This window comes from Citrus clementina, unplaced genomic scaffold, assembly GCF_000493195.1.
Source record: "Citrus clementina cultivar Clemenules unplaced genomic scaffold, Citrus_clementina_v1.0 scaffold_2, whole genome shotgun sequence".
Taxonomy (NCBI): domain Eukaryota; kingdom Viridiplantae; phylum Streptophyta; class Magnoliopsida; order Sapindales; family Rutaceae; genus Citrus; species Citrus x clementina.
The window spans coordinates 36,032,528-36,048,363 of record NW_006262688.1 but is presented as its reverse complement, the minus strand read 5'-3'; the positions used below and the strand labels follow the sequence as shown (position 1 = coordinate 36,048,363).

At 34.4% G+C, this 15,836-nt stretch overlaps 3 protein-coding genes and 1 long non-coding RNA gene across 4 annotated transcripts; 2 read left to right on the top strand and 2 right to left on the bottom strand.

The window, feature by feature from the left end:
• The first annotated feature begins 57 nt into the window (after positions 1 to 57).
• On the top strand, positions 58 to 847 carry LOC112101186. Its single transcript, XR_002907280.1, has 3 exons — positions 58 to 71; positions 167 to 287; positions 456 to 847. It is a non-coding gene; the product is annotated as an uncharacterized LOC112101186 (long non-coding RNA).
• Positions 848 to 2,046: 1,199 nt separating this feature from the next.
• On the bottom strand, positions 2,047 to 3,127 carry LOC18050631. Its single transcript, XM_006449851.2, has one exon. The coding sequence runs from the start codon at positions 3,021 to 3,023 to the stop codon at positions 2,340 to 2,342; it is 684 nt and encodes a 227-aa protein (XP_006449914.1). The 5' UTR covers positions 3,024 to 3,127; the 3' UTR covers positions 2,047 to 2,339.
• A 2,421-nt stretch (positions 3,128 to 5,548) lies between these two features.
• Positions 5,549 to 6,085, bottom strand: LOC18050630. Its single transcript, XM_024191690.1, has one exon. The coding sequence runs from the start codon at positions 6,072 to 6,074 to the stop codon at positions 5,718 to 5,720; it is 357 nt and encodes a 118-aa protein (XP_024047458.1). The 5' UTR covers positions 6,075 to 6,085; the 3' UTR covers positions 5,549 to 5,717.
• Positions 6,086 to 13,428: 7,343 nt separating this feature from the next.
• LOC18050629 (TPD1 protein homolog 1) lies at positions 13,429 to 14,085 on the top strand. The gene is made up of 2 exons (XM_006449849.1): positions 13,429 to 13,591; positions 13,727 to 14,085. The coding sequence occupies exons 1-2, from the start codon at positions 13,429 to 13,431 to the stop codon at positions 14,083 to 14,085; spliced, it is 522 nt and encodes a 173-aa protein (XP_006449912.1).
• The last annotated feature ends 1,751 nt before the right edge of the window (positions 14,086 to 15,836 follow it).

Here is a 15,836-nt window from a genome sequence, read left to right as displayed (position 1 = left end):
GTTTACAGGTTTTTTTTCCAAATGAAGTTGAGGATCAAATTGATAGAGGAGCAGCTTGGCATTTTGACTTGGTAATAGTCGTTGCCATTTTTATGAATAATTTAACTCCATACAAGTTTCAGTTTTACCAACTTGAGCCATTTGGTACTGAATTATGAATCTGCAGGAACAAAAAATTGAATGGCAATAAGGCATGACATACGGACCAAAATGAAATTTTCGCTGACATATTTCAGCATTACCGAGTGATTAGCTTTTACCCTAATCTGAAAAAAGAAAAAGAGAAGGTGATTAGCTTTCACCCACCTGAATGATTTTCAAATTTCATAGTCCTAAAGTTTTGGGCAAAATTGTACTGATATTTGTACTATCAGCATTACATTACTTTTTAAGATTGATCACTTTTCTTTTTCAAGTGTTGCATGGTTGAATAATTTAATTGTCACCATTTGCAGACAGGATGGAACTTGTTTCTCCAAGTTGGCGGTTATGAAGCCTTTCTACATTTCTCCCCTCCATAACTCCCTGCAACTTTGCAGGTATGCATTTGGGACTTTGCTAGCTTACAGAATCTGTAAGTTACAGACTGCAGCATCAGCCGTTGGATGTGGTCGAATGTGGAGTGAGAAATTAAACAATAGAAAATCGGATGGTGGGATGGTGGGAGATGTTAGTTACAGAGTCTGCACCATAGACAGGTCCATGCATTTGATATGATATGGATTCAATCGCAATAATCTTCATTTTTCATTCAGAAGAGGGCCCCCGTTAATAAAATGTCCATGACCAATGTCCCTCATATTTGTAAATAAAATTTTGTCAAAAGAGATCAATAAAAAAAGCTGCAAAGTTCTAGCCACATAAGTGTAAGAACCTCATCGACTGGTCGGTTTTCATTCTGTACAAAGTGGTTCATGACAAATGGCAATACTTATCTGCTGTTAAATATATAATGTTGATTGTCGTTTTAGCTTGCCACAAACTGTCATTCTCAAAATTTGCATTATGCTTCCATAATTGATTTTTTTTGGTGTGCGTGACCATGATCATATTTTGTGTATCTCGAAGAAGCTTTTGTTAATATATCTGTCCCAGGCTCGAAACTAAAGAAACCTAGGATGGGCCCACATTTTGCTAAAGCGTAGGGCGGCTACAATAAAATTGCATTATGAGCAAAGCTGCAAAAGCTTGTGGTGTTCATGAGGGGGCCATAGGGGCATGTTTGGCTTCAAGGAAATGGAAGCACATGGAAAGTAGGCCAGGGTCATTTGGTATAATTAAAGGTATGTTGGTTTAACGAAAGGGGTGTATTAAAGCTGGTTTAAGAGGTTTTAATACCTGATTATGATATTCGCAAATCATGGAAATTTGCATAGGCTTTAGAATCTGGTTCTCCTTTATAATTTCCAATGGGTGCATATCTTTGTGGGTCTTACAAAATCATTCATTTGACAAAGATTTATGACTTCATATAAAGATTTGTTCTCATTTTTGCCACTGTCAAACGAACTTTTTCTTTTCTAATTCATTCGGAATCTATCAATTTATTTTTGTGCTTGTATTTTTTTTTTTCTTCTTTCATGTATTATAGGGTGGTTTCCTCTCAAGTTTGAGGTTTAGATCTGGAGGATTCCATGCTATAATCTACCGATCTTAATAGAAAATTCATCACAACATCTGTTGGAAGAATCAAATTGAGAATGACATGAAAGATATGTCCAATTAAGCTCAAATCATGTATGTGCACAACAATATTTGTTAGTGGGGATATTCTTTGCACTGGTATATTTCTTTGAAAATGTATCTTTGTTACACTAGTTTTCATCCTGACCTTCTGTGTGAAAATACAATGATTTGACCAATTAGTTATTATAATTGAATCGTAGTAAACAGATCTTCACGTATATATATATATTTTTTGTTTTTAACTTGTAAAGCCGTTCTTTCTAGTATTTTCCGTAAAATTCAAGCCGCGAATCATCCAAAGTAACAGTAGGTATAATTTTATTCTCACTGCAATTCAAGGAAATCAAGTATCGGGAGAATGCTACCTTACAGATACGGTAATCTAGCCAACATAATTGAAGTAAAAGAACAGACAATTATTAAAGAAGTGCTAATTAAACTAGCTAGAAATATAGCATGAAAGAAATGTTTACACGGCATCCACATTAAACTTTCCAAAAAGATGACATAGAAGAAGGGATCAAAACTCTACAAACAAACAACAGCAGAAAGGACCAATTATAAGATAAAACATGAAGGCGTAACTACTAATTAGTCATCTTAAACAAGGAAAGAAAGCAGATTGGCAATTGTTGATTTTAGATTAATGAAAATTATACTGCAATAAGCTGTTGTTGAGCTTCAATCCTGATTTCTTCCTTCATTTTCCTTATAAACTCTTCAATTTTCTTGTTTAACTCATCCGTAGTTGGTTCATTTACTGCTTGTGCTTTTGCTTCGTCTTCTGGTACCACAGGTTCTTCATCTTCTGGCATCGAAACTTGAGTGCCTTCTGTGACTTGGACTTGTTCTTTTTGTTTCTCTTGTATTACTTCTTCTGCAAACAATTCGCTTTCTTCTTGTTCTTGTTCAGCTACAAGTGCACCATTTGCCGCGGGAGGAAGTTCGTTATTAACATCAACGGATGCTTCCACCTCTCGCAATAAATCGGAAGCCGAAAGACGCTGAGAATCGTCACCATCATCACCAGCGACGTAAGCAGAAGCTGGTGTCGAAGTGCTGCAAGAGACCAGGCTGGTTTTCGCAAGAAGAGCAAGGATTCCATTGCAAATGAGGAACACGTACTTCCTCTCAAGAGTGTGGGTGAAGAATGAGAAAAGGAACGTGGAGAAACAGACATTGGAGGATTGAGGAAAGCCTGCGGAGTAGCAAAGGATCAGAGAAAATATGGAGACTGAGACAACAAGTTGCACAGTCCTTTTAACGAAGCGACTCTTGTTCAACTTCAGGCTGTGCTCGTCAAAAGCTTGAAGCTCCAACTCCTTGTTTTCATCCATATCTCGGTCTTGGGACTTTTGTTTATCTTGTTTAATTTGTGTGCGAGAGTGAAAAAAGGGTAACTTCTCTTACAAGTGCTTTCAACTGGGTCCGGTGTCTTTGCCTTCGGGTTTTCGGGTGCACATGACACGGAGGCACCCTCTTTATTTATTTATATAATCTTAGTGCCCTGAAATGAGAGCCTACTACAGTTTCATGGGCTATACATGAAATTACAGATATGGCCTCGCTGATTTTCTTTCCACCATGACGTGTGGAACTCGGACAAGAATTGTCGCCAGAAAGAAAATCAAGGGATTTACTTTCCTGTTGTCAATATGAAAAATCATTCTACAGCAAACTTAACCCTGCGCTCAATCAATCCTTATAGAAGTTTCTAGCTGTTCTTGTTATTGTTCGGTGTTCTCCAGTCTCCACCACAAATCCCCAATCAATCCCACAGTAAACTGAGCCTACAAACCCAAATTGACCCTTGGAATTATTTATTTGTGGGCTCCACTCCTTTAATGAGGTGTTGCACGATTTTGTTCCTTCTGTTGCAAGCTTCGGCCCAATATTATATAAAGGGAGTCCTATGTTACATTAAGGGTAATTTTTAAAAATCTCCCCTGAGATTTGGACTTATTGCAAGTAGATGGCGAGAATTGATTTATTTGTAAAAAATCTCCTACCGTTAGTTAATTTTAACATTGACCGTTAGTTGACCGTGCAAAGACAATATTACCCTTAACAATAGTTTATAAACGAAAATAACTAAAAAAAAAACCAAAATTATTAGCTATTTTACCATCTTTAAATTATTGATATTTTCTTAAAGTTCCTATAAAAAAGATAAAATTAAAAAATTAAAAAATCATGTTTAAATTATTGATATTTTCTTAAAATTCCTACAAGAAAGATAAAATTAAAAATTTAAAAATGAAATAGTCATAATCTTTACCTATGATATTGTAAAATTTTGGAATTGACAAGGATAAAATTGTTAAAAAATAGGGTTTGTGCTTTTCGCGTCAATAATTTTGGTTTTTTTTTAGTTATTTTCGTTTATAAACTATTGTTAAGGGTAATATTGTCTTTGCACGGTCAACTAACGGTCAATGTTAAAATTAACTGACGGTAAGGGATTTTTTACAAATAAACCAATTCTCGCCATCTACTTACAACAAACCCAAATCTCAAGGAAAATTTTTAAAAATTACCCGTTACATTAATTGTAACATAGCATTTGCCTTATATAAAATACATTCCCGTTAATTAAAAGCTATACGATCGATACGTATAGAGAATTCTTTAGATGTATGAAATGTTAAAAAGCGGCAAAAACAAGCAACTTTGAACTTGTTTTTACTACCAAATTTCTTTGCGCCCACTCAAACAGCGGCTCTTGTCTGCCGCACACGCAGTGCCCTGCAATACAAGCAAAATTCTTCCGGTTCAATTTTCAAGCAAACCAAGCTAATCCAGGTTAGCTTTCTTCTTTGTCAAGAAACTGCTGATGTACGTAATGTCATTAAATTAAACTACATTAGCAGGATCAAGAAAGAAACAAAACCATTTATCCCAATTAATTGTTGAATTTAATTTATTCGGTAAATTTTTGTTTGCCATAGCTGGCTAGGACTATACAATTAATAAACTTCTTGAAAAACCGGGAATAATTTTACATGTGCACTCAATTGACTAATGTACGTCCATGTCATTTTCATGCTAGCACACTATGGTATTATTGACGAAAAAGATATTTAAATATATTAGTAGTATACAAAATTTCGACACGAAAAGACATAATAATAACATTGATTCAAAAACAATAATAAATGAAACAGAAAAGGTATTAATCTTTTGACGAAATTATAATTTAATAGATATTCTGCATGCTTACTTCTGATGGTTCTAGCTAGGACATCAATAACCATCCGAATACTAAACTTCAATTCAGATCACACGTTTTTGCTAATCGGTCACTGAATTTGAGTCTATAATTCTTCAAGTGAATAAACAAGGAGAACTACAAATTGCTGGTGTAAAAGCAAAGCATTATTATTAATTATTATTTTCAATGAACTTTGACTAGCATGCTGCGAGGCATTAATTTCTTAGTTAACATTTACACACCACTAATTAATATTTATTATATGTATCGCTGGTAAAAGAGAAATAATACTGTTTCATATTTTTAAAAATTTTATCTGAAGTTTCATGTCAAAGTATATGGTATGTGATATGTCATTCTTTAAGTAATTGATAATTTTTTTTTTAGGTGAATTAATTAATTACATAGTTTTACTCTCTACTTTATGAGCATTACGAAATTTTGAGATAAAGTTTTAAGATGTCTACTAAAACATGATCTTCTTCACAAAAATGCTTTTAACTATGATGCCTTGAAACCAGAAATCAGGGCTAAAACTTATAACATAAGAAGGAACGTGTATATAGACATACACTTGCATACAGCCATACACACATATTACAGAAAAAGTAATATAAGTACAACCAGTTTTTTTTTTTTTTTTTCCCCTCCCGTCAAGTAAGTCACTTTTTTATTTAAGAGAAAGACCATGTTACATAAACAAGAATAACAAAACCATATGCGCCTTATGATAAAGTATAAACACATGCCTGATTAATATAATTAAGCGACAATAGTACTTTAAGGATATCTCAAATCAAAACCTAGAGCTGGTTATAAGTCAATATTGATCTGGCCATAAAAATGCTCCCATTGCGAATGCTCTCTTTTCCTCAGGAGTCCCCTGAAAACATAGGCCATATTCTCTGAGAAGCATGTCAAGCTTCCAGTCCTCCATCTTCTCATAATCAGCCTTCGAGTATCGAGGATAATGAAGCGGCAGTTGAAACCCAGAAGCACAAGCTTCAACACTTTGTGATAATCCATCGCTGACCTTTGAATCTGATGAGACTCCATTTGCTTGAACTTGGTGATGATGATCGTTTTGGTATCCCACAACACCCTTACACTCTATTTTGTTGTCGTTTTGATGCCCTAGTACATGACATGCTGTATGAAGAACCCACCTCAGAGCCATTCTCTCTCTCTTTTTGTTTTCTCTCTTTCTGAAGCTTAATTAAAGCTTTTGTGCATTTATATAGACCCATGATAGTTAACGACAAAACTGCGTGATTTGTGGTTTCACGAATTAAGCAAAAATGAAAAAGAAAAAATGATTGGCTTGCAAAATTAATTATATTAATTATGATGAAATAATGCTTGCTTGTATTAATGGCCATCTTGAAATGGGTATATGGAATGCGGAGATAGGCCACTTAAATTTTGGAGTGGTTATTTGTCCACTTCCGTGTACGTGAATATGACATTCTCTCTCGATCATTTCTCATAATAAAAAAATACATACATACATAATTGAGTTGCGTGTTGGAGAAAGCATTGGCAGTGGGCATGGCCTCTTCCCTTTCCCTTTCCCCTTCCCCTTAATTAATTTGCCTCTTAGACGTCATATTGGTTCAATAATCAATAATGGTGAGTGGCTTTCTACATAAGATTAATTGATTCTGATTCTTGCAGAATTGTACTCCTCAATATGGCTAAAAAGAAAAATGTTAAATGGGAACGGCCTTAAAAGCTGATCAAGTGAAGATAAATTGAGTTATTGATTGGCCTTATGTATTTTTCAGGATAAGATAACAACCTAGGGGCATGCATAATAAATGCACGTATTTCATTAAAATTAATAATGGGTTTGTTTCAACCACCCTTGAGGATAATGATAAGGAGTGCTTTGGGAATTTGATTAAATTGAGATTTTTTTTTTTGTTTTTTTTGTTACATATGTGCTCTTAAATTAAATTATGTGGCTGCCATTGATCAAACCAGGTACCCTGCTCTTGAATCTTCTTGACATATATAATTATTATGAAAACTTGGAAAATTAAATGTACGTGCCGTCAATTTTTGTTGGATTGCTGTCGTTTTTTTGCCCAAGATGTCAAATCCCTAATTAAGATGACAACAATTTGACCTCTTAATCAGTAATGGTGCGTTTACTAATTAGTAATTGTGCGTTTACTAATTAGTAATTGAAATGGGTTGAAATCGGAATAGCCTGAAATTGAAATGGGCTGAAATGAGAATCATGAATAGGAATCAGTATAACTTGTTTATTTGAGCAGTAAGATTTGGAATTGGAATCAGATTCACTTCCATTGATTTGTTTACTTTGTCTTAAAATCAGAATAAAATATCATAATTTACTAAAATACCCTTTTGTTAAGTATTGCTCTTGATATTGTGCTTGTTATTATTTAATAATAATAATAATAACAATAATAATATTTTATAAATAGACAAATAAATAAATAAATTGAAGTAAGAACGATAAAGATACATAAAATGCATATATAAATTCAGAACAATTTTCAATAGAACATAGGTTCCTACAACGATGATACAAATACAAAACAAATAAAAAAAGAAAAAAAACACTTGGAATAATGGAGAAAGTCGCATGTGAGAGACGAATCCGAGAGAAACCGATCAGCAACCAGCTGCGAATCGGACTGGTGAGTGATGTGAGAGAATCGAGTTGACGAATTCGAGAGAAACCGAGCAGAAGTTGCTGGTCAGTGACGAGTTGATGATTCCGGCCAATGAGCTAACGGGAAAGAAGAAAACGAGTGATGAATTCGGCCAGTGAGCTAATGAATCCAGAAAATCACGATTACTTGGAAAGTAAATGATGTATTTTTATTGCATTTTAGTTATATTTTGTATAAACATCTATCTTGGTTTATTTTTAATCAATTTTATTTGATTTAGAATAATTTGTGTGCTTAAATCATATGCATGATTGTAGGCGACCGGAAGCTCAAATTTCAAAGAAGCAATGCTATTGCAATAGGCCTACAAAAATAAGGGAAAAAAACTTGGTTACAGAAGAATTGAAACAAATTTAGAACAATGTAGTTGTTATAGCCGTTGTTGTAGTATCTATTGCTGTAGATATGCGCCCTAAACTTCCGTTTACCCTAATTTTCAGCTATAAAAGAAGCACACACGCAAATAAAAAAAGAGAGTTGTCAACCAAGGAGAAAATCCAAAAAAAAAAAAACAAGAGTAAAACAGAATTAAAGAGCAAGATTTAGGGCTGCATCAGAGGATAACACGCAGAGATCAATCGGGAAACCAATCCCTCTTATTCTTGTTTATTCTTTAATTATGAGGATGTATTTGATGGCTAAAATTCTGCTGTTCATTTTTTTTACGGATTATTAACTAAATTTATTTGTGGTTGAGTGATAAACAATCTTGATAGTTTATTGACTGCGTATATATGTTACTACATGTTTGCTATATCATTTTGTTTTGATAGTATTTATTTATATTCATTATTTTAGTTGACATCCCATTTAATGATACAAGTTGGGAAAGAGCCACAAAAAAATCTATCTTAGTGGAACATATCATATCAATACTTGGTTTTAGATTGGATTTCCTGAGTTGAGTTTTACTTGATTCTAAAAGAGCCATGCTTAATCTAAAATTAGTGATGAACTAGACATGAAGATTCACTTTGTAGGGAAATTAGAACCTTAGCGTGTAATATTATATCTTATGTTAGCATAACGATTGGTCACTGTTAGATTGGATAAATATATAAGACATCCAACATGCGACAACTGAGGGTACAATAGGATTATACCCAGTGTTGTAGCAGATGTTGTAGCAACCAAGCCTAAAATTAGAAGAAACAGTCACAACCATTAAGTGAGTTTAATCACTCAACTACTTCATTCTCATTGGTTTTATCCTTGTGTTTGCTGTGAGAGTTTCCTTTATTTTATTTTATTTATTGCATTTTTGTTATTTTATTAGTTTTAGTAATTGTCTCATTTTAATTTGAAACAATTTACACTGTTAAGATTGTTGTAGCAAGCATGATAAGATCAATCCATGTGGAGACGGTCTTGAATACTTACCATTATATTACTTGTTGTGTAAACTTGCACATTGACACTAATGATACAAGAAAAAGTTGCAATAGAGGGAGATGAGATGGAGGCTTTTGGTTTGTGCACGAGAGAGTGTGTGCTGGAATCGTTTACTTTTTTTTTAATTTATATTTTTCAATGGAAATAAAGGATATTTTTGGAAAATAAAGAAAATAATTGGGATGCTTTCATCATTGGGGGTAATGGAGTTCTGATTCCAACCTCCCTCCACCGGAATCACAATCCAGGTAATCACTCCCCTTTTTGCGTGGGAACCACACGTATGATTCTCATTCCTAATTTCAACTTAACAAGTAAATGAGTTTATCATTTGGATTCCGTCATTCTGATTCCTATTCCGGGAATGTAAACACACCAGAAGAGTGAAGTGTAAACTAATGGGCTCTCCGGCGGCCCATTTTCCGCTTCCCCTCTGATGTTTCAAATCAGGCAAACTTCTTTTTACCCTCAATCCCCCATTATTTGATACCTGAAGTATTATTTATTTTAATTTAATAAATAATTATAATTATTTAGTTTTTGTTTTAATAATTTCTACCTTACTATTTTTGTAAATTCACCTCACTTTTAGAAAAATAATAATAATAAGTTCTCATTATTCTTAAAATCTGCAGGTCAACAAAAAATTTTGACAATTAATCGGTTAAATTATTTTTATGATTTTTTTACTTAGGTACTTTTGATCATTAAGGTTGCTTTAACATAAGTTTTATTTGACTATTTTACCCTGATAAATGATAATATAAAATGAACAAATTACCCCAAAAAATATGAGCTCTTATAGCTAATACTTCACTTCTTTTATTTTATTTTATTTTATTAAATCTCCAAACTTCTTCTTTATTTGTATTTTGTAAAAAATAATAGAAAATTATCAATCATCTACTTAAGTTTACATCATTATACAAAATACTATAAAAGTTTTAATTTATTCAATTTTGGACCCAATATATGCAAGTTGTATCAACCATCCACTGAAAAGAAATAATTATCCTTACAAAATAACAAAACAAAAATAAATACAAATTATATTGGTATTTATTTTACAAAGAAATTCTATCTTTTCATGTACAATTGATATACATTGTAAATAATGGGTGAAAAATCAAACAAATCTAAATTTTTATAGTAATTTTGATAACTGTGTAATTTATGGATTAATGGTTGATAATTTTCTTTTGATTAAATCTCTAAACTTCTTTTTATTCACTTTCTAAAACTGACGTGAACTTATTGTTATTATTTCTTAGGAGGGGTAGATTAACACAAGTAATGGATGAAAATTTTATCACCTCAATAATAAACCATAAAATACGTTACCACACTCTAATATTTGTCATTAATTTTTAGTTATTACACGTTCCCTCTGGATATTTAAAAAAAAATAGTCATATAAACCCTTTTGTTAGATTGAAGATTTCAAAACTAACGTTTTATAGCTCTTTTCCTATTTTATCCCCGAATCGACTTATTTATCTTATAAATAAATTAATAAAATAAAAACTACATAAATTTAATATTGCAAATTTTGTTGCAATAAAAATTGCAACTAACCCATTAAAAAATAGAAACATACATTAATAAAACATAAAAATATTCCTCTTTTCTTCATTGAAATATCAAAAGCCTAAAGAATAAAATCTCACAAAAAAATTAAAAATAATACAAGAATTTTTGCAAACCTAAAAATTACAAGTCACCAAGTCTACGAGCAGTCGATAAAAATTTGTAATTTTTTAAAATTCATTAGTTTATGGCATGATGGGTTATGTTGATTTAGGGACAAAATAGTAAAAGAACTATTTTAACATATTCATTGTAACCGCTAGAGTTACATGGTTAATTGGTTATGTTTAAAATGTCAGGAAATAAGTGGGCAATGTTTCGAGAAATAGAGAGGAAAGGGAAAGGTGAAGTTTCCCAGAAGGATTTACCCTTAACAAGTACGATCACCCTGCTGGAATAAAGCTACCTAGTCCAATATATGGAAATTTACGGATTAGCATCAAGGATGTGGCATGTACATTATAAAGTAAATTTTTAATAAGGTGCCAGAAATGTTGTTTGTAGTCATGGTAGTGGTTTGAAGGAAGGCAGTCTTAGTGTAGCTCGGATTCCATGTTTGATATCAGGTTTTAAAAAATCCTTTAGTTTTCTCATTGAGTTCACTGAATATATACAATACAGGAGAAGAAATTGTTCAAGTGAATTCTTAGATAAATGCCAACTAATTCCTAGTATCATGTATACATCTGTAACTAAAATATACATAAAAGATTTTTACGACAGAAAAATAACAAATGAATAAGTATCAATGTTGACCAAGTGAATTAGGCATTTCTCCTCAGCTGTCTCCACTGTGTTTTGGAATGCTCCTGCAGCACCATGGTCACTTACAACGAGCTAACAGCAAGCACCATAGGCATCAGCCACAACCCCAAAAAAGAAGCTTTAGAGCTGCCCCTATTCTATCAACAGGTACATGGCTAACATCATGATTCTTAAATTTCAACATTTCAACATTTTGTTGTCCCTTTTTTTCTTTTTAACTTATTAGATAAAGAATTCACTTCGTTTCCTTTTTATTTCAGGGTTATGGAATGGGTTTCCGACGATATGAACAATGCAGTGAATGATGGAGACGGGGGAGAGGATGATGGAAGACCCATTTCCTTAGTGAGGTACATGGCCAATCGAGACAGGGGGTGGATATAACTGCAGAGGAAGGACAAAAGAAGGGGTAAATGGGTAAAGACAAATTTGCCACATCAAATTTACAGAGTACTAACCAGACATAATTGTTCATTTTCAAAATTGCAGCTGTTGGATTAAAGTAATTAAAATCTAAACGGTTGGCCTGGATATGAACAAAAAGTGGGGTCTGGATCCATCGTATAAAAAAAAAAAATTTGAATTAATATTAAACTATTATCATACTTGTAAAATTATTAAGTTGTAGTGGCTTGTCTTTGTCCATGTGGCCTGTTGACTGTTTTTCATTGAAATATTAATTAGCATGGTACTGACGCTTTTGTTGTGTTATATAAATAAGTGGAGAGAACTCCCCAGTACCTTCCCTTGGGTTCACGTCTCTTCCGAATTAGAATTTTAGATTTGCTTTGCTGGCTGGACTTGCACTCCCGGCCTGGTGTGCTATAGCAAGTGAGTAGTGACTAATAAATTTTCTTCCGCCCACAAAGCCACTATAAATATATTAATTATTTTCACTCCATTTTCTACTTCTTGTCATTTATCGATCGATCAAAAGATCAACTTCTTGTTTACTCCTGAAGGTTATATTCCGCCATATATATAATTTTGAATAAATTTATTTATCATACATTTATCATCTCTCTCTCTCTCTCTCTATTTAATTTTTTTTATGAACAGTTTTATTATGAAGTCAAAATGCATGGGGTTACAATATTCATGTCGACATTGACGTTATGACAAAATTAAATTTGCAGGTGAGGTCCGAGAGCGCGCGCGTGTATAAACGTAGTAGGAGGAGCCGAGGAGGAAGAGGTTGAGAATCGAGAATGGCACAAGAACTAGTGCAACGGAAAAGCGGAATATTGGCCTTTGGAGCCAAGGCTTTGGCTATAGTACTTCTTCTGGCTACGTTCTGCGGTAGATATCATTACATGATGATGATCTTAATTTAATTAATTAGCTTAAAAACACTGTGTGTGTGTGTATATACAGACACTGTGTTTAAATGATAATAAACCTTATGTTTTTAAAATTTTCCTGAACTCCAGAACTTTAAAATTGCAGCCTATATATATAATTGTTGCGTATCAGCATGAATGAGATATTGCATGCATGGTTAAAAACTCAACATTGGCAATAATTCGTTTTATTATTTGTAGATATATACTTCAATATTAATATTCCAGCCACGGCGACTTGATGCAACCGTTGCCTGCTTTGTTGCTCTATCCCAAGGTGAAGGTCAAGGGACTATCCATCACAAAAGTCCAACTACTTAGCTGTATCGTTTTACAGTATTATGCAATTAATATCCCACCACATATATTATTAATTAACGAAAATTCCTGGATATAATATTGGTAGATAGATATAACTAACTATTATAACAATGTAATTAAAATCTTCATATATTAATTATAGAAACCATCAAACAGATTGATGCACACTATATGTACCGTTCATATTAATGGAGGGTGTTTAATTAGTTACGAGATGAGCATGCATGCTTGCACGCAGATGGATGGAGGAGGGTTAGTTGTTTCCTTTAATTTGGTCAGTGGAAGCCAGAAGCACTTGCATCGATTCTTTCAAAATCCTTAAATATTTAGTGGTCTAATTTATGAGTACTTTAGGTTTAATTTGTAGAAGCAGGTTTAGTTATCGAGATTTTGAAATTAATGACTATTGAATAAATTAAATATGCATGCAGTAGTGGTGGTGGTGGATATATTTGACGCGGAAGCGAAAGCTGTTGTGGGAGATGCCGCCGGCATTAAAAGAGTAGAGCTGCTCGTTTCCAAGGAAAACAGCACTGCCTTCAATATCAATCGGAAGCTATTGCGCTACTCTGCCGCTGCTGCAGGTAATATTAATGCTGACATTTCTCATGATGCATTTATGCATCACTACGTAGCATTAGCCTCCGCATGCACGCGCATTCTTCATTTGTTAGTGAAATTAATCTCAGTATAACGAGTGGATTAAAAACTAAACGCAGATGGAAATAGGATTGGTACAGCATGCTCAAAAGATGACATAGTGATATATCAAGGGTCAACGGCTCCACTTCCAAATGGAATACCGGCGTACACAGTACAAATCCTCAACACGTGCACATGTGTGTCAGAGTCAGAGTCAGAGTCAGGTGGTTGCAGCATCTGCAACATTCATGTGAATTGCGGATGGTTCAGCTCAGCCCGTCTCGTAAATCCACAAGTGTTTAGGAGAATTCACTACGACGATTGCCTTGTCAATGACGGGGAAGCTCTTCCTCCTGGACAAGCTCTCTCTTTTCAGTATGCTAACACTTTCCAATACCCTTTGTCTGTCTCATCTGTTGTTTGCTGCTCTGCCTAAACCACCACCTCTATGCGTTTGCTTTATTTTTATTTTTATATGCCCCGTTGTTAACTTGATATGATAGGCTTAGCTAGCTGCTGTTCTTTTTTTCTTTTTTTCGTTTTTATTTTCATTATAAGTTACCTATCTGATTTGTCTTGTCGTCTATATGCAATAAATATAATGGTTTCCTTCGTGTTCATGGACAGAAACGAGATTTAACATTTAACAATGTGTACACACTATTTCATACCCATAAATAATAATCGATTAGCGGCTATACGCACGATGTGTGGCGTAAGAATAATAACCTGAAAATGTGGTCATTGAACGGGAAGGCTATTTACCTTCGATATCTTTTTCACAAAAAGTCCATGAACAACTAATAAAACCATGGCAATCCACTGTGGTGGTGAAGCTCCTTGGTCGTATGATTGGATACAAAGCTCTTTGCTCACGGCTGGAAATCTTGTGGCCAAATATTGGGGGATACTCTGTTATAGATTTGGACAATGGCTATTTTCTCGTTAAGCTCAAGAAGGAATGCGATGCTGACTTTGTTCTTACAGAAGGGCCATGGCTGGTCGCGGGGCATTACCTGACTGTTCAACCATGGTCGCCTCATTTCGACAGCTCGAATGAAAAGATTGACAAAATCACAGCATGGATAAGGCTTCCAGGTATGCCTTTACACTACTACCATAAAAAAATCATTAGAATGTTGGGACATGTCATTGGAAAGGTTATCAAAATTGATTATAATACGGAATTGGCGACGAGAGGGAAGTTTGCCCGTATTGCAGTTGAAGTATCCCTTGGAAGTCCTTTAATTTCTCAATTTTTATTGGATGGTAGAATCCAAAGGATTGAATATGAAGCTCTCCCAACAATATGCTTTGGATGTGGAAAGTACGGACACATTTCTTCCTCATGCCCAGATAATTTGAGGTTGGAAACTAGAGGGGAAAAGGCGAATGATATGGCTCTAGGTGGCAATACCAACGCAAATTCAGAGGTCTCGCCGGCGGTAGTCAATCTGGAAAATCCAAAATTTGGCCCTTGGATGATCGTGGCTAGGAGAGGAAATTATAGAGGAAATAAGGGAAGAATAGATGCTAAGGACCTGAATCAAAACAACTTTGGAAAACAGAGAATAGGCTCCAGATTCAGTGTTTTACATCAGGAAAGTGGGTTAGGAAATGATGCTGGGGTGAGTTCAAACGCGGCTATCTCCATGGACAACCACAAGAAGACCGTTGATCCGACCAAAGACAAGGACATGGTGATATCACGTGACTCTAAAGGACCCACCCAAATGAAGCTGGCTGGGAGCAAAGGAAAACTCGTGACCAGAAATGAGAAGACTGACACACCTGAACACACTGCACCCACGCCTTTACGTGAAATACACACTAGACCTCTCCCCCCCACAAATGAACCCAGCTCATCAAAACAACAATCCATCGAGGCCATGGATAGAAATATCTCAAGAAACAAACCTAAGTTATCTAGAACCCATCATTTTGAACCAACTTTAATCCCAACGTCGCTGGATCCTAAATATCATTAAGCAATTATATTAAAAAAACAACTTTGAAAATGAGACCTCTCAGACCCCCCATCAATCCCTCCCAAACCAAACCCAAATGAGGAGCCTCCTGATATAGGAGATAGGGACATGGAAAAGGTGGGGAAGGAATCATCCGACAGTGAGTATATGGAGGAATCAGAGGAGGACGATTCTGAGAACTCAGAAGAGTCTCAATTTT